This window comes from Mercenaria mercenaria, chromosome 3 (assembly GCF_021730395.1).
Source record: "Mercenaria mercenaria strain notata chromosome 3, MADL_Memer_1, whole genome shotgun sequence".
NCBI lineage: Eukaryota > Metazoa > Mollusca > Bivalvia > Venerida > Veneridae > Mercenaria > Mercenaria mercenaria.
The window spans coordinates 14,313,653-14,341,440 of record NC_069363.1 but is presented as its reverse complement, the minus strand read 5'-3'; the positions used below and the strand labels follow the sequence as shown (position 1 = coordinate 14,341,440).

General features: G+C 35.3%; 1 protein-coding gene across 2 annotated transcripts; it reads left to right on the top strand.

Moving 5' to 3' along the window:
- Nucleotides 1–32: 32 nt before the first annotated feature.
- Nucleotides 33–27,788, top strand: LOC123525398 (UMP-CMP kinase-like). Of its 2 annotated transcripts, none has more exons than XM_045304416.2 (7): nucleotides 33–142; nucleotides 5,232–5,427; nucleotides 7,966–8,112; nucleotides 17,008–17,145; nucleotides 18,161–18,237; nucleotides 23,532–23,628; nucleotides 25,553–27,788. In XM_045304416.2, exons 2-7 carry the CDS (start codon nucleotides 5,350–5,352, stop codon nucleotides 25,595–25,597), a joined length of 582 nt encoding a protein of 193 aa, XP_045160351.2. In that variant the 5' UTR covers nucleotides 33–142; nucleotides 5,232–5,349; the 3' UTR covers nucleotides 25,598–27,788. The 2 variants fall into 2 exon arrangements, with proteins under 2 accessions (XP_045160351.2, XP_045160352.2); XM_045304417.2 differs by having other exon boundaries at nucleotides 95–138.

Genomic DNA, 27,788 nt, shown 5'->3' with positions numbered 1-27,788 from the left:
GCCAACACGGTCTATCCTTTGGTAAAAGAGACGACGACAATATTTCCACTATAAAATGGTAATTACATTACACAAAGCCAAACAAATAAATTGCATTTCCGGGTTGTCCACGTTCGCGAATTTCACCGCAATACTCCAGTAGGTGAGTGTAATAAGCTATTTTATTGTGTATTCTCAATGGCATTTGTTTCAATCTAAGTTAAATTAGTTTGATGTAATTGTAATCCGCTTACCGCTTATGAATTTTCCATTTCTGTTTGAAGTGTCATCTTTTTTTATTCATAAAGTTGACACTTCAAAGTTTCAAATTGTAGGAAATATCAGACTTGATAAGTGTATTTTTGTAGATAAAGTTTAAGTGTTCTGTACTTGTTTCTTCAAATTGTACAGCAGCATATGATAGCTTGTTTTTGTTCTATATTTATATAATCAGGGCCCACACTGGGCTGAAAAAAGTTGGAGCCACTTTTTTCTCGGGAACGGTGGGGAGGGTGCTGGAGGGTTTTCCCTTCCCGCGGCGTGTTGAAATTTTGTTCACTTCTCATAAGCAAATGGCGATATTCTAGCTATATTGGGGGACTTTTGAATGAAAGTGTGTTTACCTTTAAAGCAAGTTTTGTATTTTAAAATGTAGTCCAGTGTTGGTAACTGATACGGGGACTGGAAAGCGGCATTTATCTTATCTTATGCTGTCGTCCAATCGAAGCGTATACCATAGGTTATTCTGCTATTACTCAAACACTTACGCCTTACAGTTTAACTCGTCCTTTCAGTGAAAATCTGGGAAAGAGTTTGTTGAATTTTTTGTTGAAAACAAAAGTTCTGCCATGAAATTATTGCCTGCATCTGTTTTTAAATGGAAAATATCTACATTAATATTGCTCTCTTCTTCACCATTTAAATGCGTGTTAAAACTAGATGATTTTCTGCAGTTTTATCTAAAGTTCGGATACTAAATGTAACTTCGTTGTCGCCTTTTTTAAAAAAAAATTGTTATCTAATTTAAATACATGTATTTTTCACACATCAGTTTTAAGATTAAATTTATTAAACTAATTTTTGGAGTTTAAACAACAATTTCGTTGAACATTCCCTACGTTCAAGAAGAATGTTGTTTCTGTATGTAGAAATCAGACATTATAAACAATAATTATAATTATGGCTCTACAAGATTAAGAAAAGTGTCAGCTTTCTGTTATTTCCAATTTTTTTATTCAAATCCAACAAAATCGACCTTTGATAAAGGTTTGAAGTTACGTGGTAAAATATTTCTTCAGGGAAGTGAACTCGAGTTAATTCATATTAATAATTAAGCATATCACCACATGCTGTTTTTGCTTCAGAATCCCTTTAGATCAATCTCTGATCATCTTATTATCGCCACTTAACATGTGACTGGTAAACCCTTTGAACAGTAAGTGTTATAGCTCCATGATTAACATGAGGTAATATGCTAATTACACGCTAATCGATATTGGCGAAAACAAAATATCGATCGCTAACAACTGGTCGATATTTACAGGTATGGACGACAGTATAATACAGATAAATGTATTGATTTATACGGAGTTTCTACTCCCCGTATTATACAGGATTACATTTCAAATCCATTCCTAACTTTTAAAGACATTCAAAAAAATATATATCGCAAACGTGACAAACACCTTTACTAATTACTTACTAAGATCTGACAGTGGCGACAGCGCTCAAAAATTCATCAAACCGTTCATTATTTCGCCGATTTGTTTGTTAATTATTTGATCCATGGAAATTGAAAGGCATCAAACATTTAATCTGCCGTAATGACAACAAAATAAAAAGATTATTCTTCCCCGATAATTAGTTACTAATTGATTGCAAATTGCATCTTCTCACGTGTCAAGATGTTTATTACACATTGTTAAATGTAAAGTGAACGCAGACTTGGTAGTACTATCCCGAAATAAGTTGACTTTATAAGGTAAAATTATCGGAACCAGTCAACTGTTCTTTTTTTTTTTTTTCCACATAATTTCTCGGAGGTTACGATTTAGAACGTCCAAAACAAAATGGCGGTCCGAATTACAAAGATTTTTTTATTTTCGCCGCTCGCGATTTTTCTTCGCCACTTTCATCGCAGATTCGCCGAATGGCTCAAGTGGCGAACGACAGCGTGGGCCCTGATAATCAGTCGGTCATGTTTGTCAATCATCTCCACTCTTAACATGCCAGTATTTTCCATGGCAGTGGCTACGATTATGGTACCGTAATCCTAGTCTCCGATTCTAGGATTACGGAAGTTCCATATTCCTAGACACACCTATGACTGAGGATAGACTAGGATTACAGAAGTATTTAAGAGGCATCAAATATATGTTAAGACATGCATAAATGATGTTGTAAACTTACTTTCTTCACTTAAAATAGCGAAAACGAAATACAAAAAACGTATACGGGTGTTGATTTCACCTGATTCTATATGCGCGGAAATCTAAAGTGACAGGCAAAGTCAAATCATAAAATTTTAAGTAATGAATATTTTTAAAAATTATTTTTGAGCTGTTATTAAGAAAATATATAAATTATTATCATTCTTCGTTTGTCTGCCAGTTTTCTAAAAACAATATATACATTTTTTATATTTAGTGTGGTTTTGGAAAGAAAAACATATGTATACGGGTGTTGATTTCGCCTGTTTCTTTAAGATTATACTCACCCGAAATGGCTGATCAATAACACGAAATAATAGGACAGGCATGAAAAAAACACTTATTTTAAGTGAAATAAGTAAGTTTACAATAACATTTATGCATGTCCTAACATACATTTGATGCCTCTTAAGTACATTCGTAATCCTAGCCTGTCCTCATAGGTGTGTCTAGGAATACGGTACTTCTGTAATCCTAGAATCGGAGGCTAGGATTATGGTACCGTAATCGTAGCCGCTGCCATTTTCCATGGCCGAAGCTACTGCATGATGGTATTGCTGATAATTTTCTTATGCTGATTTATGTTGTTATTCACACAATGGTTGTGCTGATTATTATCATTATTCACATGATGAGCATGCATGGACTTGGAAAGTCATGCCAATTTTCCAAGTCATGCCAATTAATGAATTATTTTTGTTATCGATACAACTAAACATACTTCATGTAGAACTATACGTAAAATTTAGTTAAACTTTTCATAAGTTTTCTCAAGCTTTTCAGGTCCCAATGTAAACAATTTTTAACATGAACCATTTGGTAAGTATGCAATGACAATGCCTATATAAATTACTATGTTGAATAACAGTTATTCTAGAAGTAGACTTGTAGACTATCATATGTTAAGCAAATTCTAGTTGTAACCTAGTGAGATCTATCTATAAATCTTGAAAGGTGTTTACTTTCACATAAAAAATATTTTGTTGTGTATAAAATAAACCATAATTTTGTTTATGGAACTGTTCTGTCAGTAACCTATCACTCCACCAATGGTTTCAAAGTAAGTAAAACTTAATGTAAGAATAAATTCACATTTTAAAACATAGAAACTCAATTGTTATGGTAACAAAAAAATTAGAAAAACTTCTTACTGCCCACTTCATTCATTTTTAGGAGTATTGCCTAACCCGGGAAAACCCGAGTTTTCCCGGGCAGGTAGTCTCCAACCCTGAAATAACATATGTATGATTTATTAAAACATTTGAAAAGTAAGAAACACAACACTAAGGTGAAATAATTACATCTATACATCTTTCACCCAATCGTCAACTATCACTGGGCGGAATTAAGGTATGCAGGCATAAGTTTTCTTTGCATTTTATTGATTTATTAGCTCGACTATTTGAAAAATAAGGGAGCTATCCTACTCGCCCCGGCTTTAGCGTGAACTTCACACAAATGTTAAAGTTTGCGTACCACTCCAAATATTTTCAAAGTCCATTGAGATATTGCTTTCATATTTTGCATACTTGTTTACCATAATGACCCCAGTCTGTAAAAAGGAGGAGGCAACTCTATCAAGCATTTTGACTGAATTATGGCCCCTTTTTGACTTAGAATAAATGTTAAAGTTTGCGTACCACCCCAAATATTTTCAAAGTCCATTGAGATATTGCTTTCATATTTTGCATACTTATTTACCATCATGACCCCAGTCTGTAAAAAGGAGGAGGCAACTCTATCAAGCATTTTGACTGAATTATGGCCCCTTTTTGACTTAGAATAAATGTTAAAGTTTGCGTACCACCCCAAATATTTTCAAAGTCCATTGAGATATTGCTTTCATATTTTGCATACTTATTTACCATCATGACCCCAGTCAAGGAGGAGACAACTCTATCAAGCATTTTGACTAAAATTATGGCCCCTTTTCTACTTAGAATATGCTTATTGTAATGTTAAAGTTTTACTCATTGCTTATATTATACTATCAAGCACTGAGAGTAGTCGAGCGCGCTGTCCACTGACAGCTCTTGTTTGTTCTGCAGTCAACAATTTTAAAGTGGTCAGTGGACTCACTTTCAGTTTCTCGTGCAGAAATTTCTGTTTTATGTCAGAAATACAGATGATAATCATCATGTCATTTTAAATATGGTGGACGGATAGCTCAGTGGTTTTCACACTGGCCTTCCAATCCTGAAGTTGGGGGTTCGATCACCGGCAGCTACTCGGGAATTTTCAGAAATGCTTTTCAGTGTTTCCCACCCAACTAGATGTGTACTGGTCAGGAACCCAGGCAATCCTTGCGTGTATCAGTGCTATGCACTGGGCACGTTAAAGAACCAGGCTGTCTATTCGCAACGAGCTAGGCTAAGTTAGCCGGACAAGCCTGTATCTGATTTCTGATCTCTCTGTTGTGGGGGGTTTGTCTCACTCTGTCCCTCTGATCAGATCGCTCTGTGTCTGTACTAGTAGAGGATGAATAATGCACCCTGTGTGGCTGCATTTGAACTATTGTAAAGGGCGCTATATAAATCTGGTATAATAATAATGATATAGTTACCATATGTAATATCAATAGATGTGTCAAGGATCCTCCAAAAAAATGAAGATGTAAATTTCTATTAAAAGGACAGGAAAAATTTTGATGGAATTAGAATTTAGTTGTAATGCTTTAAAGATACCCCGATATATATTGAATCTGCAAGACTTAGTGTCAGAGATATAAAACATGTGCATTGCCTTATTTATCATTTGAATTTAAATCAGTAAACTTTAAATAACCTTAATTTAAGTACACATACAATCTCTTATTTGTTTTAGGAACATCAGCTGATACACAGTCAAACTGGTTTCACTTGTCAGTTGTGTTTTACGAGGGCTAAGGGCATCCTCAACAGTTGGGCGGACTTTTTTGAAAAACATACATACCTCAAACATTATGGCGAAGTACAATGTGTTGTTTGTTCTTGGCGGTCCAGGGGCTGGAAAAGGAACACAGTGTGACTACATTGTCAGGGTAAAATTCTTTGTTTATATGGTAGGTGGGGAGGGTGTGGGTTTGTCACAGATCATTGATCCTCAATACCAGTCTCGTATGCAGCAGTCTCCCCCTACAGTAAGAGAGACCTATACTGCCACAAACATTTTTTATTATTTTTTATAAGATTTAGTAATCAGATTATTGAGTATTTTTAAGAGAATTAAGGCTAATATGGATGATGAAATGAGAAATAAAATTGAACATGAAAAAATAGCGAATTTATTTAATATTATGGTCATGTGATTTTTCATGGTCACATGGTATATCTGCAGGGGTCACACTGGGATTTTTTTTCTCTGAGCCACTGCTTTTTCCGAAGATAAAATTATGAGGCCAACAACGGCGAAAGCATAGCATTGACGTTCTTGTAGGACTACATTATATGTACCAAAGTACTCATACTACTCAAGAGAGTAATGTAGTTATTACATATTTCTTAGTAGCCCTTTAAAAAGCTATTTAGAAAATAAATTTGTGTTAATTTCTAAAATTATCATTTTTATAAACATCATTCTGCCATTTGATAAAAAAATTCTGAAAATCACATTGAGAATAAAGATGTCAAAAAAGAAAAAAAAATGTTTAAAAAAACAGTGTCTTATTTTGCACATTGCCTATAAGTGGGTGGGGTTCGATGCCTTCGCATGTTGTATTCTCGAAAAATACTTCAAAATAAGAGCTCCTTTTGTAACAGTTGTCATATTTTTCTTAAATGTAGACTTTATATTGGCTTTTTGTTAAGATTGCACTAAAAAATCTCGTCAGAAATGACAGAAATATCCGAAAATCATGGTCGCGAAAACGGGCGACAAATTCAGAAAACGTAAGTTAGAATTAAATATTTGATAAAATACCTATGTTTTATTGCTTTTCTATCATCATAGCTATTCAATACTTACAATTTCTGCTTGTCTAAAGCATTTTTATCTGTTGTCTAACCCTCGGCAATTATAGAAAATTTGTCAAACGGCCGTTTGCTCATAAAATTGTATCAAGTGCACAAAATGTTGATTAAAATTATCTAGTTTCTTATTCAATAATCTAATTATTGCCAATTAACTGCCTGATCAAGTAAAAAAATTGCAATTGGCTCCCTCCCTTTCAATAACGGATGTTGTGTCTACACAGATTATCGATTTTTCACACCTTTTGGTTCGTAAAACTGGCAATATTCGTAGTTTTGCAGACAGACATAGCTTCGGGCCATTTTCGCCAATTAGAAAATTTCGGAGCCACATTTAATTTTTTGTCGCAAATGGCTCAAGTGGCGATCGACAGTGTGACCCCTGATCTGACAACCACTAGGGGAGATAATTGCTGCTAGGAATTGACCTCATACATGAGTGAGATCAGGATTATGGGGTGTCCCACTGGCGCCAGACCAGAAAGAAAATGCCTCTGTACATGTTATACCCTACCCTTAGGTATTCTATAAGAACATGGTCATGAAGGGGAAAATATACTAACCCGTTTCAATCGCGCATTTCATATCTAAAGCACGCAGTTCGGTAAATGTGTACTATGGATATCAAACAAGTGGTAATTTATCTTCCGTTGTGTACCGGTCACATTTCTTCAATACTTCTTATCTTACAAAAACAACGCGTAGTTTATAGTTTTTTTCAATGTTACACAAAAAACTTGCTTGACCTTCCCAGGTGAAGTTCCGTTCTAGATTACAAAACCATTCTGTTTGGCTGTTGTGAAAATTGTGTTGTGTATGTCAATCGTCATTTTACTACATGTGTTCGCTAATATGTGAAAATGCAGCATAAATGTGCAAAATGAATAAAATAAACAGAACAGATGTAGACCAATGCATGATTTCAAATTAAAAATCATATACAAGATGAATTTCATTCATCATTTCAAGTTTTAGTGTAAATTGTGATTTTTTTTTAATTCTGTTTTTGTTTGTTTACGTTTCGCCTAACATGTGCACACTGCCGTGACCTCTAGACCGGATGTTCATTAGGGAAGGTCATGCAAGATTTTTCTGTAACGTTGAAAGCATGAAATCTGTTGATAATCTCAGCAATATGGATATTGAGACAATGTTGGAAGATAAATTATCGCTTGTTCAATATACATGTACTAGGTACCCATTCACCGAACTGCGCGTTTAAGTTGAGAAATGTACGATTGAAATTGGTTAGTGCAATTTCCTGTTCATGACCATGGTTCTTATAGAATACCTAGGGGTAAGGTATTACATGTACAGAGACATTTTCTTTCTGTTCTGGTGCCAGTGGGGTGTTCTACTGATTTTATATTAGTAAATTTATCTATCTGTATGTCTGAATAATATTTGAATTTGAAAATAGAAGTTAAAAATAAAATTTCATTTATGTAATGTGTAACTCCGAGCGTACCAGTCAAAAAAAATATTGTCTTGATAGCAGTTTGATGAATAAGCTGTTAAAAATCATATTTGGTTGTTTGAAATTTGAAGGTTGTGTTTTAAACAAGTTATAATTAAGAGAAAAGATGTTAAAATGTCCTTGTTTTCTCCAGGATTATGATTTTGTACATTTGAGTGCAGGAGATTTGTTACGTGAGGAAAGACAAAGACCGGGATCTCAGTATGGCGAGGAGATTGAGGGACATATACGCAGTGGAACTATAGTACCTGTACAGATCACATGCTCACTGCTTCAACGTGTAAGTGTGATTTTACATCATGGTTTAGCATTGTCTTTGAAATTTAATTAACAGAGGGGAAAGTTCAACTGCTAAGGGCAACCACAAATTTGATTGTAGTTTTTCTAATGAAGAATTAAAATGCCAGTTACTGTTTGTCATTGAATGAACCAGAACAGTTTTATAATTTTTGGAACAAAGTTTAGTATATGTAAACTTGTATATCTTGAGAGTTAATATATATTTGAAAATATGTATGTGAATGTTACTTGGGCAAGGTAGGTTGAACACTAGCTCCTTTTTGGTATGAACCATGTTTGTGTGTCAAAAGTGTGTGAAGGCAGAAACAGCCTTTCTGTTTCATACCTAAATGGAAACTACTAAACCAAACTTCATATATTTATTACAGTAATTTTAACAGTTCAATTTGTTTATTCACACTACTTGAATTGATCGAATGCTGCATACTTTTGAAGTTGCTAGAGAAGCAAAAGATCTAACATTTATCACAACACACTTGCCCATAGTGTTGTGAATTCAGTATAGTTACTTGCTACACAGATATCTACATTTTTATTAGCTCACCTGTCACAAAGTGACAAGGTGAGCTTTTGTGATCGTGCGGTGTTCGTCTGTCCGTGCGTCCGTAAACTTTTGCTTGTGACCACTCTAGAGGTCACATTTTTGATGGGATCTTTATGAAAGTTGGTCAGAATGTTCATCTTGATGATATCTAGGTCAAGTTCGAAACTGGGTCACGTGCCATCAAAAACTAGGTCAGTAGGTCTAAAAATAGAAAAACCTTGTGACCTCTCTAGAGGCCATATATTTCATAAGATCTTCATGAAAATTGGTCAGAATGTTCACCTTGATGATATCTAGGTCAAGTTCAAAACTGGGTCACGTGGGTTCAAAAACTAGGTCAGTAGGTCTAAAAATAGAAAAACCTTGTGACCTCTCTAGAGGCCATATTTTTCATGAGATCTTCATGAATATTGGTCAGAATGTTCATCTTGATGATATCTAGGTCAAGTTCGAAACTGGGTCACGTGGGGTCAAAAACTAGGTCATTATGTCTAAAAATAGAAAAACCTTGTGACCTCTCTAGAGGCCATATTTCTCAATGGATCTTCATGAAAATTGGTCAGAATGTTCACCTTGATGATACCTAGGTCAAGTTTGAAACTGGGTCACGTGGGGTTAAAAACTAGGTCAGTAGATCTAAAAATAGAAAAACCTTGTGACCTCTCTAGAGGCCATATTTTTCATGAGATCTTCATGAATATTGGTCAGAATGTTCACCTTGATGATATCTAGGTCAAGTTCGAAACTGGGTCATGTGGGGTCAAAAACTAGGTCAGTAGATCTAAAAATAGAAAAACCTTGTGACCTCTCTAGAGGACATATTTCTCAATGGATCTTCATGAAAATTGGTCAGAATGTTCACCTTGATGATATCTAGGTCAAGTTCAAAACTGGGTCACATGCGGTCAAAAACTAGGTCAGTAGGTCTAAAAATAGGAAAACCTTGTGACCTCTCTAGAGGCGATATTTTTCAATGGATATTCATGAAAATTGGTCAGAGTGTTTACCTTGAAGATATCTAGGTCAGGTTCAAAACTGGGTCACGTGGGGTTAAAAACTAGGTCAGTAGATCTAAAAATAGAAAAACCTTGTGACCTCTCTAGAGGCCCAGGGCGTCAAGTTACCTATATTTACCTATAATTTCCTATATTTTAGCCCTCTACCTATAATAACCTATAAAATCCTATATTTTGCCAAAATACCTATAAATACCTATAATCTGGAAATTTTGTGGTAAGCAAGGAATACAAAGGTCATTCAGACCATTAAAAAAGAAGTAATTCTATGATAATTGAGTTTATAAATATGCTGTTACCTTTTAGGCATTGAAATTTGTATTCCTTTCAGGTGTAGCGACCCAGCCCAGCTTTAGGAAAGTTTTAAGTAATGGAAGTTCTTTTTTCAATTGGAATATTTTCCATTTCTTAAAGCTTTCATGTATAAAAATGTGAATATGAAATGCACATGTTTTTATTTTGTTTTCAGAATAAACAAGCCTTAATGTTTCATAATTAAGCGTCATAATGCCTGCTAATAAGAGTCCGTTTCGAGATAGGTGGCTATCAGAAGTAGATGGCAATGGACATGAACTGAAATTATGGTGTGTCAAGGGGAAGAGTGACTCTTATGGTCACTGTACATTGTGCAAAACTGACATAAAGTGTGATAATGCTGGACTGAGACAAATTCTTCAACATGCAAAAGGCACTCAACACAAGAAATTAAGTAAAGTTGCTTTCTCATCAACACAAGCTAAACTGAAATTTAAACCTCCAACAGCTGATGAAAACCTATGTTCAACTTCAGAAGGAACAGTCCATGGTAGCATTAGTGAATCACCAGCTTCCACCTCAAAGCAAAAGCAAATTATAAGCTATTCGTATGCTAAAGATGATGTTATTTCTGCTGAAGTATTGTGGGCAGCAAAATGTGCCTATTCTAATATAAGCTTTAGAGCCAATGACGGAATTGGAGAAACATTCAAAGCTATGTTTCATTGTCCAATAGCAGATGGATTTAGTATGAGTCGAACAAAATTGTCATACCTCTTGTCTGATGGGTTAGGACCTACCTTCACCAAACTGTTCCTGTATGATGTGAGACAGTCAAGTAACTATTTTTCTCTTCAATATGATGAAACTACTCAGGCTCAAGTGAAGAAGCAAATGGACCTTTTAATAAGGTATTGGTCTCCAACGTATGATGAAGTCTGGTGTAGGTGTTACAAATCCTTGTTCTTTGCTCATGCAGATGGAAAGACTGTTGATTCAGCAATGGTAGAGACTCTTTTTGGGGACACTGTACCAATTAAATATTTAATTGCACTTGGCAGTGATGGACCAAATGTCAACAAAACAATTTTTAGGGAAGTGTCTAAACAAATTAAAGAAACTTCACCTCAGTGGGAAGGACTATTGAATGTTGATACATGTAATCTTCATACCATGCATAATGCATTTAGCAAGGGCATTGAAGAGTATGGTCAAGAAGCAGAAGACCTTGCAATAGCCTTATTTGGTTTGTTCAAGATCTCACCAGGCAGGAGAGAAGTCTACAGAGACATTCAGATAAGCTTGGATCTTCCAGAGGAGTTATTCATTAAGTATACTGAGGTCCGTTGGCTAAGCATTGGACCAGCTTTGGAATAATTGTAAGGCAGTGGTCAGGTATCAAGGCATATGTTTCAAACCTAGAGAAAAATGCTAAGACCATTCCAAAGATTTAAAATCATAAAAGTAGCCACTTTTTCTGTTCCTTTGTATTTTATGTTTAATAAAAGAGAGTGCTGGTAGGTAGTGGAGGAGGATAAAACACTTGTCTGACTTGTATTCTTCATTATAAGCAACCTATATAATCCTATATTTCTGGCCCCCAAATACCTATATTTCAGGATCCTACCTATATTTTTGACTCCCAAAAGCACTTGACGCCCTGGAGGCCATATTTTTCATGAGATCTTCATGATTATTGGTCAGAATGTTCACCTTGATGATATCTAAGTCAAGTTCGAAACTGGGTCACGTGGGTTTAAAAACTAGGTCAGTAGGTCTAAAAATAGAAAAAACCTTGTGACCTCTCTAGAGACCATATTTCTCAACGGATCTTCATGAAAATTGGTGAGAATGTTCAGCTTGATGATATCTAGGTCAGGTTTGTAACTGGGTCATGTGCGGTCAAAAACTAGGTCAGTAGGTCGAAAAATAGAAAAACCTTGTGACCTCTCTAGAGGCCATATTTTTCACGAGATCTTCATGAAAATTGGTGAGAATGTTCACCTTGATGATATCTAGGTCAAGTTTAAAAGTGGGTCACGTGCCTTCAAAAACTAGGCCATTAGGTCAAATATTAGAAAAACCTTGTGACCTCTCTAGAGGCCATATTTTTCAATGGATCTTCATGAAAATTGGTCAAAATTTTTTATCTTGATGATATCTAGGTCACATGTGCTCAAAAACTAGGTCACTATGTCAAATAATAGAAATAATGACGTCATACTCAGTTCAACACTGGGTCATGTGGGGATAGGTGAGCGATTCAGGACCATCATGGTCCTCTTGTCTTTAAAACAGTTTGTATTTGCATGTATATTTTGAATATGAGCTATTTGATAGTGTGCAAGATTTTAACTTTCTGAATTTGGACACCTTAGACATTGACACATACTTGGTGTTACATATATTGGAACTTTTTTAATTAACATTAAATTAAACAATGTTTAACAATGACGTCATAAAATTTAATAATAAAAGTTAACAGTTTAAAGTTCTAATTATTATTTTTGATAAAGCACAAACTAATTGCAATAAAAGAAATTAATAACCACAGTACCAGTTTTTAAAACGCATCATTAATGCAATTCACAGGTTTACCACGACAGTTAAAGATTAATGCATTTGACAGTACCACACTTACCTCTGTAAGTTTATGCAGCATAGATGTAACTTGCACACTACTCCAATGAGTAATGCAGCCTTTACAACTCTTCTCATATACACTCGAAACACGTTATAACACTACTCGATATACCGCGGTCCTCTGTATAACGCTGTATGGCCTTGGCGCCCAAATTTTACAGGGTAAAAAAATAAAAAAATAAAAAATCCGCGGATGTTACTTAATTTGATCATAACTAGCATTAAAACTACAAGTACCTGGGTACTTTAACACCTTTCCATGACAACTGTCACAAAAAATCAATAATCGTCTGCTAGCTACTTGTTTGCATATCGCCTTTGTTAAAGATTCAATACATGTAGACATGTGACAATTAGGCAATCAGTACCGTGTCAAAATTAGATTGTTTGCATAACAAGCGTGAAACATTGGTCAGTCAACCGTTTAAGTTTGCACCAATTAAGCAGATGACATGATCACTTGAGTGAATAAAAAATCGAATTTTGTAATAAATTGCAGCCGTTTTTCGTAATCATCACACTCAATTCATCGGAAATAACGAAGATTCGACGCACTGAAAGCCTCACTGAGAATATGCTCCCTTTTTAATATCGTATATCAACGACAGTGATTTAAAAAATTTCTATCTTATTTATCGATTTCCTTCGAAATTAATTTTTTTAAGACTGTCTGCGTTTTTTCTCTTTTAGTTACATAAACCCCAGTGCAATTGCATTGCATATTGTAATTCTCACAACCGCGCACTCCTCACACAGCGTTAAATATGTTTACTTCCGGGATACACAAATCCAATTTTCTTTTATAATCACGACAAAATGAGATGACACAGCGTTATAGTTCTTTTAATGTATTTTTCAATAGCATTTAAGGTAAATAAATGTCCCGTTTATACGATTCTTATTTCTTATTAACATAAAACAGCGTCCAAAATACGTTACCGGTGGGTGGGGTATTGCGTATACCGCTGATAGGATCAACCCGCGTTATAAATTTAACCCCGCTAGATCCGCGGGTCTCGAACCTTGGACCCCGACGACAGCGTTATAACGGGGTCCCAGTGTATATGGTAATCACAAGTGAAAGATATTTTGATGTAACATTGTTACATATAAAACACAAGGTTTCTTTTTATTTCTTGTTTTAACTAAATTATATCCGTTTTATAGTACATTTGTATTTTACTAGTAAAAAATATACTTGATATTTTTCTTGTGAAAATACCAAATATATTTCTCTCTGATACTCTTAACTTGTATAGACATTAATTTCTTATTTGAAGTCTATGCACTGTTAAAATACTTTGTATGGACTTCACATACAAAAAGATAGACATAAAATAGGTCACAGCCATACAATTTAGATACGAAAGCTCACTTTAAATATTGGATCATGTGACTGGGTAGTGCTATATACAGCCACATGTACAATACAAATTACAATGATAGATGTTTTCACCCATTATGGCAATTGAATTCTTTTTTCCATTTCAGTGCAAATTGCTAGGCATGGTATTATTATAAATGCGATATTTGCCTCATTATTGCACTTAATGCATTGTACATCTAATACATAATTTTGTCAAATATTCGGATACACCGGCCAGAGTTCAATTGCCCAGTATTGCCCAGTTCTTCAGGATATATATCGTAGGTTTTTTTCCCCCCATTATTTCCTATCGTTTATGCCAGCACTGCAGTATTGCCCAATTCTTCAGGATATATATCGTAGGGTTTTTTTCCCCCAGTATTTCCTATCGTTTATGCCAGCACTGCAGTATTGCCCAATTCTTCAGGATATACTGGGTACTGATGATACCTGAACAGAAAATGAGGCTTTTTACCTGTAACTTTTTTATTTCTGCAATTTGTAATCAATGGTCGGTATCAAAATAAAGCTTAACATTTGCTGAAAACTTTACAAAATTGAAATTCATATTTAGTTAGCAAACTTACACGAAGTGATGCCCTAAAAGGGGTTTGTACAATTGGGACTGTTCGAAGGTTGACTGATGATAAATTGGACCACTTTGTCATTTACAAAATTTTCTTAGTAGTATTATATTGAAACTTTCCCCGAAAAAGCTGGAACAGTCATTCCTGATCAAGTAATGAAAAGTGACCCAATGTCAGGCCTTCATGTGGCAACAGCGAGGGTGCGCAAAAAAACACCCTCTTCCCCAGTAATTTTGGATAAATATTTTTTATACAGATAAATGTAAGTCTTTTATTTATACAGAATATTTATCAATTTTGTTTTTATTTACACCAATTGGTGTTTTAAGTGAAAACTATTAGATGGTGTGTTCAATTTTTAGCTCACCTGAGCATGAAGTGCTCAAAGGTGAGCTTTTGTGATCGCCCTGTGTCCGTCGTCAACAATTTGACTGTTAACACTCTAGAGGTCACAATTTTGGCCCAATCTTAATGAAACTTGGTCAGAATGTTAACCTCAGTAAAATCTTGGACGAGTTCGATATTGGGTCATCTGGGGTCAAAAACTAGGTCACCAGGTCAAATCAAATGAAAAGCTTGTTAACACTCTAGAGGTCACAATTTTGGCCCAATCTTAATGAAACTTGGTCAGAATGTTACCCTCAATAAAATCTTGGACGATTTTGATATTGGGTCATCTAGGGTCAAAAACTAGGTCACCAGGTCAAATCAAAGGAAAAGCTTGGTAACACTCTAGAGGTCACAATTTTGGCCCAGTCTAAATGAAACTTGGTCAGAATGTTACCCTCAATAAAATCTTGGATGATTTTGATATTGGGTCATCTGGGGTCAAAAACTAGGTCACCAGGTCAGATCAAAGGAAAATCTTGTTAACACTCTAGAGGGCACAGTTTTTGGCCCAATCTTAATGAAATTTGGTCAGAATGTTACTGTCTATGAAATCTTGGATGAATTTGATATTGGGTCATCTTGGGTCAAAAACTAGGTCACCAGGTCAAATCAAAGGAAAAGCTTGTTAACACTCTAGAGGTCACAATTTTGGCCCAATCTTAATGAAACTTGGTCAGAATGTTACCCTCAATAAAATCTTGGAGGAGATTGATATTGGGTCATCCGGGGTCAAAACTAGGTCACTAGGTCAAATCAAAGGAAAAGCTTGTTAACAATGTAGTGGCCATATTTATGATCATATCTTAATGAAACTTGGTCAGAATGTTAATCTGGATGATCTATAGATCGAGTTTAAATCTGGGTCAGGTGGTTTTAAAAACTAGGTCACAAGGTCAGATCAAAGGAAAAGCTTGTTAACACTCTAGAGGCCACATTTATGACTGTATCTTCATGAAACTTAATCAGAATGTTAATCTTAATGATCTTTAGGTCAAGTTTGAATCTGGGGGCAAAAACTAGGTCACCGGGTCAAATCAGAGGAAAAGCTAGTTAACACTTTAGAGGCTACATTTATGATCATATCTTAATGAAACTTGGTCAGAGTGTTGATCTTGATGATCTTTAGGTCAATAGGTCAGGTGAGCGATAAAGGGCCTTCATGGCCCTCTTGTTTAAATAACCAATTGCAATCAAATATTTTCAAGGTGGTCGACCTTATCATCTGTCCGGGTTTATCATCAGTACCAGTATTGTAGGGTTTTTTCCCAGTATTTCCTATCGTTCATGCCAGCACTGCAGTATTGCCCAATTCTTCAGGATACATTATAGTTGTTTTTTCTCAGTATTTCCTATCTTTCACGACAGCACTGCAGTATTGCCCAATTCTTCAGGATACATTGTAGGGTTTTTTCCCAGTATTTCCTATCATTCTTGCCAGCTCTGCAGTATTGCCCAATTCTTCGGGATATGTCGTAGGGTTTTTTCCCAGTATTTCCTGTCGTTCACACCAGCACTGCACTATTGCCCAATTCTTCAGGATACATTGTAGGGTTTTTTCCCAGTATTTCCTATCATTCATGCCAGCTCTGCAGTATTGCCCAATTCTTCGGGATATGTCGTAGGGTTTTTTCCCAGTATTTCCTGTCGTTCACACCAGCTCTGCAGTATTGCCCAATTCTTCGGGATATATCGTAAGGTTTTTTCCCAGTATTTCCTGTCGTTCACACCAGCACTGCAGTATTGTCCAATACTTTGGGATATATCATAAGTTTTTTCCCAGTATTTCCTGTCGTTCACACCAGCACTGCAGTATGGCCCAATTCTTTGGGATATATCGTAAGGTTTTTTCCCAGTATTTCCTGTCGTTCACACCAGCACTGCAGTATTGCCCAATTCTTTGGGATGTATCGTAAGGTTTTTTCCCAGTATTTCCTGTCATTCACACCAGCACTGCAGTATTGCCCAATTCTTCAGGACATAGAATCTCATTCTCATTCATACTCTTGCTGTGAAATTTGGTGACTGATATATGTTATAATTATAAATACATTTGTGTTAAAACCTATTTTTTCAGGCAATGGAGAATAGTGGCAGAAAGAATTTTCTGATTGATGGTTTCCCTAGAAATAAGGATAATTTGGAAGGCTGGAATAAAGCTATGGAAGAAGTGGCAGATGTAAAAAGAGTCTTGTTTTTTGATTGTGATGAAAAAGTGAGTAAATTTGCAATAAATCCACTTATAATATTTGTTTTTAAACTAGTAAAGCTACATACTTTTCAGCTCGACTATTCAAAGAATAGTCTGAGCTATTCTTCTCACCCTGGCATCAGCATCACACCTTGCTTATAGTTTAGGGTTTATGATGAGCTATTTGTATAGGTGGACAATCTGGCATATGTCTGTCCTAGATCCTGCATATGTTTGTCCTCGATCGGGCATATGTCTGTCCTCCTGCATCCTTGGGCCTCTTTTTAGTAAATATAAACAGTAGATACAACTTCAAATGAATTGATTATAATAATTATAGCCCTACCGTAGCACCTGTTTTCACTTACAATGTTAATGAACATAAATTCCAATTACTAACAATGCTTTAATCATCACAACCATATTATGTTGATGTCACATCAACATGGTATTTAGGGCCATTTACACATTGAGAAATAGCGCTTTCAAATTTGATCAAATATTTTACTTTAAGATATGTTTAAAACAAAATGACACATGGCAGAACTCTCTTAATAAATTTACACACACAGAGAGTTGGTTATCAGCTGTGCAGAATAATTCACCGTCATTTGCGCCCTATTGGAACTATTTTGCACAACGTATTACCATGTCCGGACCTGGCATGTATAAACAAAAAGAGCATGACGACCTACCATTTGGCGCCATACATGGGCCAGTAAACAGTTCTATCATATTTTATCTAAATCTTACACTAAAAATATATTAGAATTGAAATAATTTATAGCAGAACTGTGTTTGAAACTATTTATACACTAGGATGGTTATACGTTGTACAAAATAATTTCACAGTCAGTACGCCCAACATATAACTGCCTATCATGTATAAATAGTATTAAAACATGATTTTGCTATGAATTATTTCTCAAATGATAAAAATTCTTATGATAGGCCATTTATTTTGGGGGCTCTGATTAGGTAATATATGGTGTATGAATTTTTCATGATATTTTTATAATATTTCTTCCTGTTCTTTCAGGTATGTGTAGATAGATGTCTTAATAGAGGAAAGACAAGTGGAAGGTCAGATGACAATGAAGAAAGCTTAAAAAAAAGGTAAGGTTTCATATAACATGCAGCATTGAATTGTTTCTGAGCTATGTAAATAAAGTTTGAAGGGAGGTATATAGGGGTGATCTTATGGTAAGTCAGATTTCAGGGTTGGCTGGTATTTCCATGAGGTGGGAATTCCCATGTTTTTAGCTGGTTCAGGGTGAGCTATTATAATTAGTATAGGGTGGATGGTCCGTTGTCCAAATTTTTACCTAAACATCTTCTCTGAAACTACTGGTCAGAATAACACCAAATTTGGTCTGTAGCATCCTGGTGGGCACTTGGCCTCTTTTAGGGGCCACTAGAGCTAAAAATAGAAAAACCTTTAAACGACTTCTTCTCATGAACCGCTTAAGGGATCTTCATCAGACTTTGTCTGTAGCATCATTATAAGATCCTCTCACAAAGTAGTTCAAATAGGATCACTTGGGCCCCTTTTAGGGGTCACTACAGCTAAAAATAGAAGTATGTTTAAACAACTTCTTATCATGAACTGCTTGATTTATCTTCATCAAACTTGGTCTGTAGCATCATTATATGGTCCTCTCCAAAATTTGTTCAAATGGGGGCATTTGGCCCATTTTAGGGGCCACTAGAGCTAAAAATAGAAATACCTTTAAACAACTTCTTCTCATGAACCGTTGGATGGCTTTTCAAACTTTCATTATAAGGTCCTTTCTCAATTTTGTTCAAATGGGGGCACTTGGCCCCTTTTAGGGGCTGTTAGGGCTAAAAATATAAATACCTTGAAACGACTACTTTTCATGAACAGCTTGATGGATCTTCATCAGACTTGGTCTGTAGCATTGTTATATGGTCCTCTTCCAAATTTGCTCAAATGGGGGCACTTGGCCCCTTGAAGGGGCCACTAGAGCGGAAAATAGAAATATCTTTAAACAACTTATCATGAACTGCTTGATGGATCTTCATCAAAATTGGTATGTAGCATAATAACACGCCAAGCTCAAAAAGCATTTGATATATATTGATGAAACCTTGCATTAGTGTTTATCATGATATGAACTTGCGCACCCCCTATTTTTCGTCTGGCTACGCCCCATATTTCCAGAGTTATGGCCCCTGAAATAGTCAAAAATGTACATTTTCACCTTGTGACACGCCTAGCTCAAAAAGTATTTGATATAAATTCAGGAAACCTTGCCCAAGTCTTAATCATGATATGAACTTGTGCACCTTCTATTTTTTGTCTACCTCCGCCCCCTATTTCCAGAGTTATGGCCCCTGAAATAGTCAAAAATGCACATTTTCACCTTGTGACGCACCTAGCCCAAAAAGTATATGATATAAATGGATGAAAACTTACATGAGTCTTTATCATGATATGAACTTGCACACCTTTTTTTTTAGCTCACCTGTCACAAAGTGACAAGGTGAGCTTTTGTGATCGCGCAGCGTCCGTCGTCCGTGCGTAAACTTTTGCTTGTGACCACTCTAGAGGTCACATTTTTCATCGGATCTTTATGAAAATGGGTCGGAATGTTTACCTTGATGATATCTAGGTCAAGTTCGAAACTGGGTCACGTGCGGTCAAAAACTAGGTCAGTAGGTCTAAAAATAGAAAAACCTTGTGACCTCTCTAGAGGCCATATATTTCTCAACATCTTCATGAAAATTGGTCAGAATGTTCACCTTGATGATATCTAGGTCAAGTTCGAAACTGGGTTACGTGCCGTTAAAAACTAGGTCAGTAGGTCAAATAATAGAAAAACCTTGTGATCACTCTAGAGGTCAAATTTTTCATGGGGTCTTATGAAAATTGGTCAGAATGTTCACCTTGATGATATCTAGGTCAGGTTCGAAACTGGGTTACGTGCGGTCAAAAACTAGGTCAGTAAGTCTTAAAATAGAAAAACCTTGTGACCTCTCTAGAGGCTATATATTTTACAAGATCTTCATGAAAATTGGTCAGAATGTTCACCTTGATGATATCTAGGTCAAGTTCGAATCTAGGTCACATGCCATCAAAAACTAGGTCAGTAGGTCAAATAATAGAAAAACCTTGTGACCTCTCTAAAGGCCAATTTTTTCATGGGATCTGTATGAAAGTTGGTCTGAATGTTCACCTTGATGATATCTAGGTCAAGTTTGAAACTGGGTCACGTGCGGTCAAAAACTAGGTCAGTAGGTCTAAAAATAGAAAAACCTTGTGGCCTCTTTAGAGGCCATACTTTTGAATGGATCTTCATAAAAACTGGTCAGAATGTTCATCCTGATGATATCTAGGTCAGATTTGAAACTGGGTCACGTGCCTTCAAAAAGTAGGTCAGTAGGTCAAATAATGAAAAAACCTTGTGCCCTCTCTAGAGGCCATATTTTTCATGGGATATGTATGAAAGTTGGTCTGACTATTCATCTTGATGATATATAGGTCAAGTTTGAAACTTGGTCAGCTGTGGTCAAAAACTAGGTCAGTAGGTCTAAAATTAGAAAAATCTTTTGACCTCTCTAGAGGCCTTATTTTTCAATAGATCTTCATGAAAATTGGTCTGAATGTTCAACTTGATGGTATCTAAGTCAGTTTTGAAACTGGGTCACATGCGGTCAAAAACTAGGCCAGTAGATATAAAAATAGAAAAACCTTGTGACCTCTCTAGAGGCCATATTTTTCATGAGATCTTCATGAAAATTAGTGAGAATGTTCACCTTGATGATATCTAGGTCAAGTTCAAAACAGGGTCACGTACCTTTGAAAACTAGGTCAATACGTCAAATAATAGAAAAACCTTGTGACCTCTGTAGAGGCCATATTTTTCAATGGATCTTCATGAAAATTGGTCAGAATTTTTATCTTGATGATATCTAGATCAAATTCAAAACTGGGTCACATGAGCTCAAAAACTAGGTCACTATATCAAATAATAGAAAAAACGACATCATACTCAAAACTGGGTCATATGGGAACAGGTGAGCGATTCAGGACCATCATGGTCCTCTTGTTAATTTTTGCTGGCTCCTCCCCCTATTTTTAGCTCACCTGTCACAAAGTGACAAGGTGAGCTTTTGTGATCGCGCGGTGTCCGTCGTCCGTCCGTGCGTCCGTCCGTAAACTTCTGCTTGTGACCCCTCTAGAGGTCACATTTTTCATGGGATCTTTATGAAAGTTGGTCAGAATGTTCATCTTGATGATATCTAGGTCGAGTTCGAAACTGGGTCACGTGCCATCAAAAACTAGGTCAGTAGGTCTAAAAATAGAAAAACCTTGTGACCTCTCTAGAGGCCATATATTTCACAAGATCTTCATGAAAATTGGTCAGAATGCTCATCTTAATGATTTCTAGGTCAAGTTCGAAACTGGATCACGTGCCGTCAAAAACTAGGTCATTAGGTCTAAAAATAGAAAAACCTTGTGACCTCTAGAGGCCATATTTTTCTCAAGATCTTCATGAAAATTGGTCAGAACGTTCACCTTGATGATATCTAGGTCAGATTCGAAACTGGGTCACGTGCCTTCAAAAACTAGGTCAATAGGTCATAGGTCTAAAAATAGAAAAACCTTGTGACCTCTTTAGAGGCCATACTTTTGAATGGATCTTCATAAAAGTTGGTCTGAATGTTCATCTTGATGATATCTAGGTCAAGTTTGAAACTGGGTCACGTACGGTCAAAAACTAGGTCAGTAGGTTTAAAAATAGAAAAACCTTGTGACCTCTCTAGAGGCCATATATTTCGTGAGATCTTCATGAAAATTGGTCAGAATGTTCACCTTGATGATATCTAGGTCAAGTTCGAAATTGGGACACGTGCCGTCAAAAACTAGGTCAGTAGGTCAAATAATAGAAAAACCTTGTGACCTCTCTAGAGGCCATATTTTTCATGGGATCTGTATGAAAGTTGGTTTGAATGTTCATCTTGATGATATCTAGGTCAGGTTCGAAACTGGGTCACGTGCGGTCACAAACTCGGTCAGTAGGTCTAAAAATAGAAAAACTTTGTGACCTCTCTAGAGGCCATATTTTTCATGGGATCTGTATGAAAGTTGGTCTGATTGTTCATCTTGATGATATCTAGGTCCATTTCGAAAGTGGGTCACGTGCCATCAAGAACTAGATCAGTAGGTCAAATAATAGAAAAACCTTGTGACCTATCTAAAGGCCATATTTTTCAGGGAATCTGTTGAAAATTGGTCTGAATGTTCATCTTGATGATATCTAGGTCAAGTTCGAAACAGGGTCATGTGCTGTCAAAAACTAGGTCAGTAGTTCTAAAATTATTAAAATCTTTTGACCTCTCTAGAGGCCATATTTTTCAATGGATCATCATGAAAATTGATCTGAATGTTCACCTTGATGATATCTAGTTCAGTTTCGAAACTGGGTCACGTGCGGTCAAAACTAGGCCAGAAGGTATAAAAATAGAAAAACCCTGTGACCTCTCTAGAGGCCATATTTTTCATGAGATCGTCATGAAAATTAGTGAGAATGTTCACCTTGATGATATCTAGGTAAAGTTCAAAACAGGGTCATGTACCTTCGAAAACTAGGTCAATAGGTCAAATAATAGAAAAACCTTGTGACCTCTCTAGAGACCATATTTTTCAATGGATCTTCATGAAAATTGGTTAGAATTTTTATCTTGATAATATCTAGGTCAAGTTCAAAACTGGGTCACATGAGCTCAAAAACTAGGTCACTATGTCAAATAATAGAAAAAACGACGTCATACTCAAAACTGGGTCATGTGGGAAGAGGTGAGCGATTCAGGACCATCATGGTCCTCTTGTTAAAGTTATGTCCCCTGATATAGTCAAAAAAATGCACATTTTCACCTAATATGTGTCTAGCTCAAAAAGTATTTAATGTAAATTCATGAAACCTTGCTGGAGTCTGTATCATAATGTGACCTTGCACACTTGGCATTCTTCTTGAGAATCTTAGCGTTTATTACAGAGTTATGGCCCTTGAAATAGCCAAAATAGTAGATTTTTTGTTTGTCATAGCTCAAAAAGTATATGGTAGAGAATAATGAATCCTTTTCATAAATTTTTTTTGAGCCTTGCCCAATTAAAATTGCAAACATTTGAATTATTTCCCCTTATTTGTGACAAATGTACCAGCGGCAGGGGGTGGGGGGTGTGGTAGGGGGCACACCCTGTGTCCTACAGACACATTCTTGTTGGAAATTATTTTATATAAAAAAAATGAATACAAATATGGGAGTTTTGCCTTTAGAGCATCAGTAAGTTGATTTCTAACATCACTGACCATGTTTAAAGTATAAAAAATGCAGTTTTGCAACTTTTTGATCTAATTGTAGTGCTGTTTTGTTTTTCATTTCAGAATCCATACATACAATACTTCAACCATGCCAATTATTGAACATTACCGAAAACTTAATCTTGTCAGTGAGCTACATGCAGAACAAACGCCAGATGAGGTAAGCATTTATAAAAATGTCTACTTTCCAATTCCTTTTTCATCAAATTTAAGATAAGAAAGAACTTGATCTCTGTTGAGAAAATGAGAAAAAATTGTCCCTTTGTCATTATGATTTTAGTTGGAAACCACTTTGAATTAGTTTGAAAAGCCTGCTTAGTCATCAGAATGGTTGAGAAGATCATATAACTTCTAATCACTTGTTCCTCACTGGTGCTAGTTCAAGTCCTCAGCTGTATACTTCAGCTGCTACCTATGTGCCTGTCTGCCTTAAATAATATGCGAAATGGCACTCTGGGTTTTACACAACTATTAGAAGTTGCCATAATGACATTAATTGTATTGCCGTGTATAAAAAAAAAATTAAAAAGTGAGAAAAAAACTGGAACCATCACTGAAGGCTAATAAATTCAAACACCTTGACTCAGGGAAAGTTACATGTGGCCATGACATTTGACCTTCAAGTTTGTCCTTGACCTTGGACTGAATGACTTCAGTTGAGCATTGTACATGTCATCTTGAGTAGGTTAAGGTAGTTCTGCACGTTTGGATCTAAATATAATCTACAATGTAGAATTTGATTAACTCTGATTTTTCAAAACTTCAGAATAAACCTAGAAATTTCAGCAAATAAAAAAGATAAGGTCGTGTGCTTGATTTTTTGCTAGACAGATTTGAAAAGTTTGGGCATTACGCAATATTTCATAATGGGAGTCTATGGAAAAATCATTACTTTCATAACATTTTCGCGAACAGAAATTTTTCTACAATGTAGATTTTGATGAAACTTTTCACATTTGTAAATAAACACATGGCCTATAATTTGGTGAAATAAAATGTATAGGTCCGTGTGCTTATTTCTGAGATATTTGACCATGATTAAAGTGCACCGGACATTTCACACTAATCATAAGACATAATTTTTATTATTTTAACGTGTCATATGTTTTAATGTCATATTTTGACTTTAGAAATACAGCAGCAGTGCCATTGTAATAAATTTACTCACAGATTCCAATTAATTCATAAAATGATTTTCATTTCCGTACGCCGAATCCAGGCTTTATTCTACGTTTTCCGGATAAATGACGTTACGCCATCACTTCCAGTTTATTAAACGTGCAGAACTACCTTAACAGCTGATGCTACTTTTATAAAATTCTTCCGGTGGAGTTTACACAAATTTGAGCTAATTGATCTTTTACCTCCTGTCTGTGACCGTTGACGTAGTAGCCTTAGTTGTGTACCCTGCATGTTGTCTGGATGAGACAAACACTTAAAGTTAATTTCTAGTGGTTTAGAAGATATGGATAGGGCACTTGTTTAAACTATTTGACCTTTGACATCCAAGTGTGACCTTATTTCCAGACCTAGTGACCTGGCTTGTGCAGTCTGTATGTCAGCTTAATTTGATAAATACTTAATGCTAGTTTTATGAAATTCTCTTTAGGTTTCAAAAGATATGATAGCTTAAGTTAAGCTATTTGACCTCCAAGTGTGACTGTGTTCTTGGACCTAGGTTGATTAACCAACAGATGGAAACAAGTGACTTTAATATAGACCCATCTAGGGGTACAGTAAACAAACAGGATTCTAGTTCATTACTCATAGGTGGAAACTTTAATGTGCATGTATCTAATAAAAAAAGAATATAATTCGACAGCTAGTCAAAATCTGCAAAGTCCATAGCTTGAGTGTTCCACAAAGATGTGCAACATTCCATCCATCCACCATTTAGAATACTAGATTCCTTGTAAAACGATTGAAACTTGACAAGCCATTTACCTCAGATTTCCATTTGTTCAAATTTTTAACATTCATTTTGCTAATCTAACAGTAAACATGCTTTATTTAAGGTCCTTTGAAGAAAAGAATCATGTCCCAATGTTACCCATTCTCAGACAGATTTTATTATCTCTTTTCAGGTGTTTGGGGATGTAAAGAAAGTATTAGACGATCTAACACTGTGAAGTGCTTGGAATTGTTATATTTATATAATCTGCATCACATGCGGGGATTTTAAATATATTGTATGGTTTTTAAATTACATAAGTGATTTTAGAGGCATATAGTTTTAGATAATGGATATCTCAGATAAATGGCAAAGAGACTCATAATGTAAAGAGGTTTTTGATCTCCAACTACTTTAATTTCATGACACCGCAATATTAGCAGCAATTTGAAGCAGAAAGTAAAAATAATACGTTCTGCCAGAAGTTGGATTTCTGCTTCACTGGAATGAATACAGTTTTGGAATATCAAATTAGTTTTTTATTTGTTAAAAACTGTAGTTTAATTCACATATCTTGTTACAGAGTTTTTACATACTTTGATGTATAAGTGGTGTAACTTTATATTATTTTATCACAGTGTTGACTCCATTGTTTTATCAGACTGTGTAATGACATTAATTATCTCTTGTGTTGTCATAAAGCATGTTTAAAGGGGAAAAAATGTAAATTGAAAAAATGAAAGTTCCATTAATGAAATTAATTACACAATAGATTTCTAAATTAAGAATTAATGATGTAGTAAAATTGTTAATAAACATGTCTTTGAGTTCACAGTTACCCATTACTAGATCTTTGTGCAGTTACATCGACCCTCTGTTACAAGGTCATTATGAAAAATTCAAAATTACTCGTGCCCTTTGAATAACAATGTATTGGTAAATGTTAGCAAAATAGTCACAAATATTTTCCAGTTCACCCGACACTTCTAGCAGAAAGTATATGAAGAACTTTGTTAGAGAATGTCAGTTGAACTGTAGAAGTCATATCATACAGGGAAATGTTGCTTAATGTTTTGTTGAGTGTTATTTATTTCTATACATGCATTCTGATATTATATTCTGCATATGACCTTTTGTTTAAATCAGTATTAGCAGTTTGATAAAAGTGTATGTTATTGTAACAACAATTAGTATAAGCAGAACACACACATTTTTTAAGTGCAATACTACAAATATAAAAATTTGACAAGCTTAAAGCGGACATGTTACTGTCTATATAGAAGCTAATTTACCTGCATCCATGAGCATTTAATATTAGATTAACCACAGGATCATCTGTTTTAGCCTGTTTTTGGAAATTAATTTGTAACCCAGGCAGTGCACTTAACCATTTGTTAGTCCACCAATGTTCACTGCTGACTACTAAGTTTTTACCCATTTTATTCCTTTTTATACACTTTATTGTTGTCTGTTAATGTCTTGGTTTAAGATGTTTTTACCACCCTTGGTTCTGATACTTTGAATGATGTTGTCCAGAGACATGAATACTTCTTCTGTTAAAATGGCATTGATTTGCTGGGTCATTTGAGCTCAAAACTAAAATATTTAATCCCAAAATGAGGTAATTTTCTTTATAACATAGTGTTGAATACAACACCACTTGGTAAAGAGGGTAAGTTTTCAGTTTCAAGTTTCTACTGGTGCAGACTTGTGGAAAACTTTGTTGATTTACTGAGTGTCATTACATAACAAATAAAGTTACAAATTGTGTTAAGCCCATATATGGTAAACAGGATATGCTTTCTTCTCTTTTAACTTATTTGTTGGAAGTGTTGCAAAGAATTTTTTACTGTTGTATGTCAATTTTGTTTACACAGAATTTTGTTGTTTGGCTAAAATGGCTGTTTTATGAGAATATTAATTATGGATTTTCACCTCTGAATGTGAAATGAATGGGAATTTTACTGGTTAATTCAGGGATATAATTTTGTGACTCCACCTTGAAATCCATGATATAGTTTTTGTGTTACTCATTTTCAACAATAATGAACAAGTCTCTGTATGCCATATTACATTACACAGCGCAGTTTTGTTTTTCATTCATGGCATCACTTGTAGTACAGCTCTATGATTTTTTCGTTTACATTTCATTATACCTCCAGTTTCAGTTTGTAAATACTTTAGAATAGTAACTGGTGACTGCCAACTTATAACAGAATTTAGCAAAGCAATTTTGAAAACTATTTTATGCCAACACAGTATCTGTTAAGCCAGGTGAAAGTTTTTAGAGGTACATGTATTTGGTGGATTAATGAATATATTCACCGATTGTTTGTGATGCTTAGAAGGTTAAGTTCTTGAATCATATGTATATCTTATGCTTGTGACTAGATGGGATTTCTTTTTAGAAAATAGAATGAAAAAACATC

Excerpts from the sequence above, each read along its gene's own strand:
- LOC123525398 (XM_045304416.2), top strand. The coding sequence starts at position 5,350 with ATGGCGAAGTACAATGTGTTGTTTGTTCTTGGCGGTCCAGGGGCTGGA. Across the intron at positions 8,113-17,007 it reads CATGCTCACTGCTTCAACGT|GCAATGGAGAATAGTGGCAG; the intron begins GTAAGTGTGATT and ends CTATTTTTTCAG. Across the intron at positions 23,629-25,552 it reads CAGAACAAACGCCAGATGAG|GTGTTTGGGGATGTAAAGAA; the intron begins GTAAGCATTTAT and ends ATCTCTTTTCAG.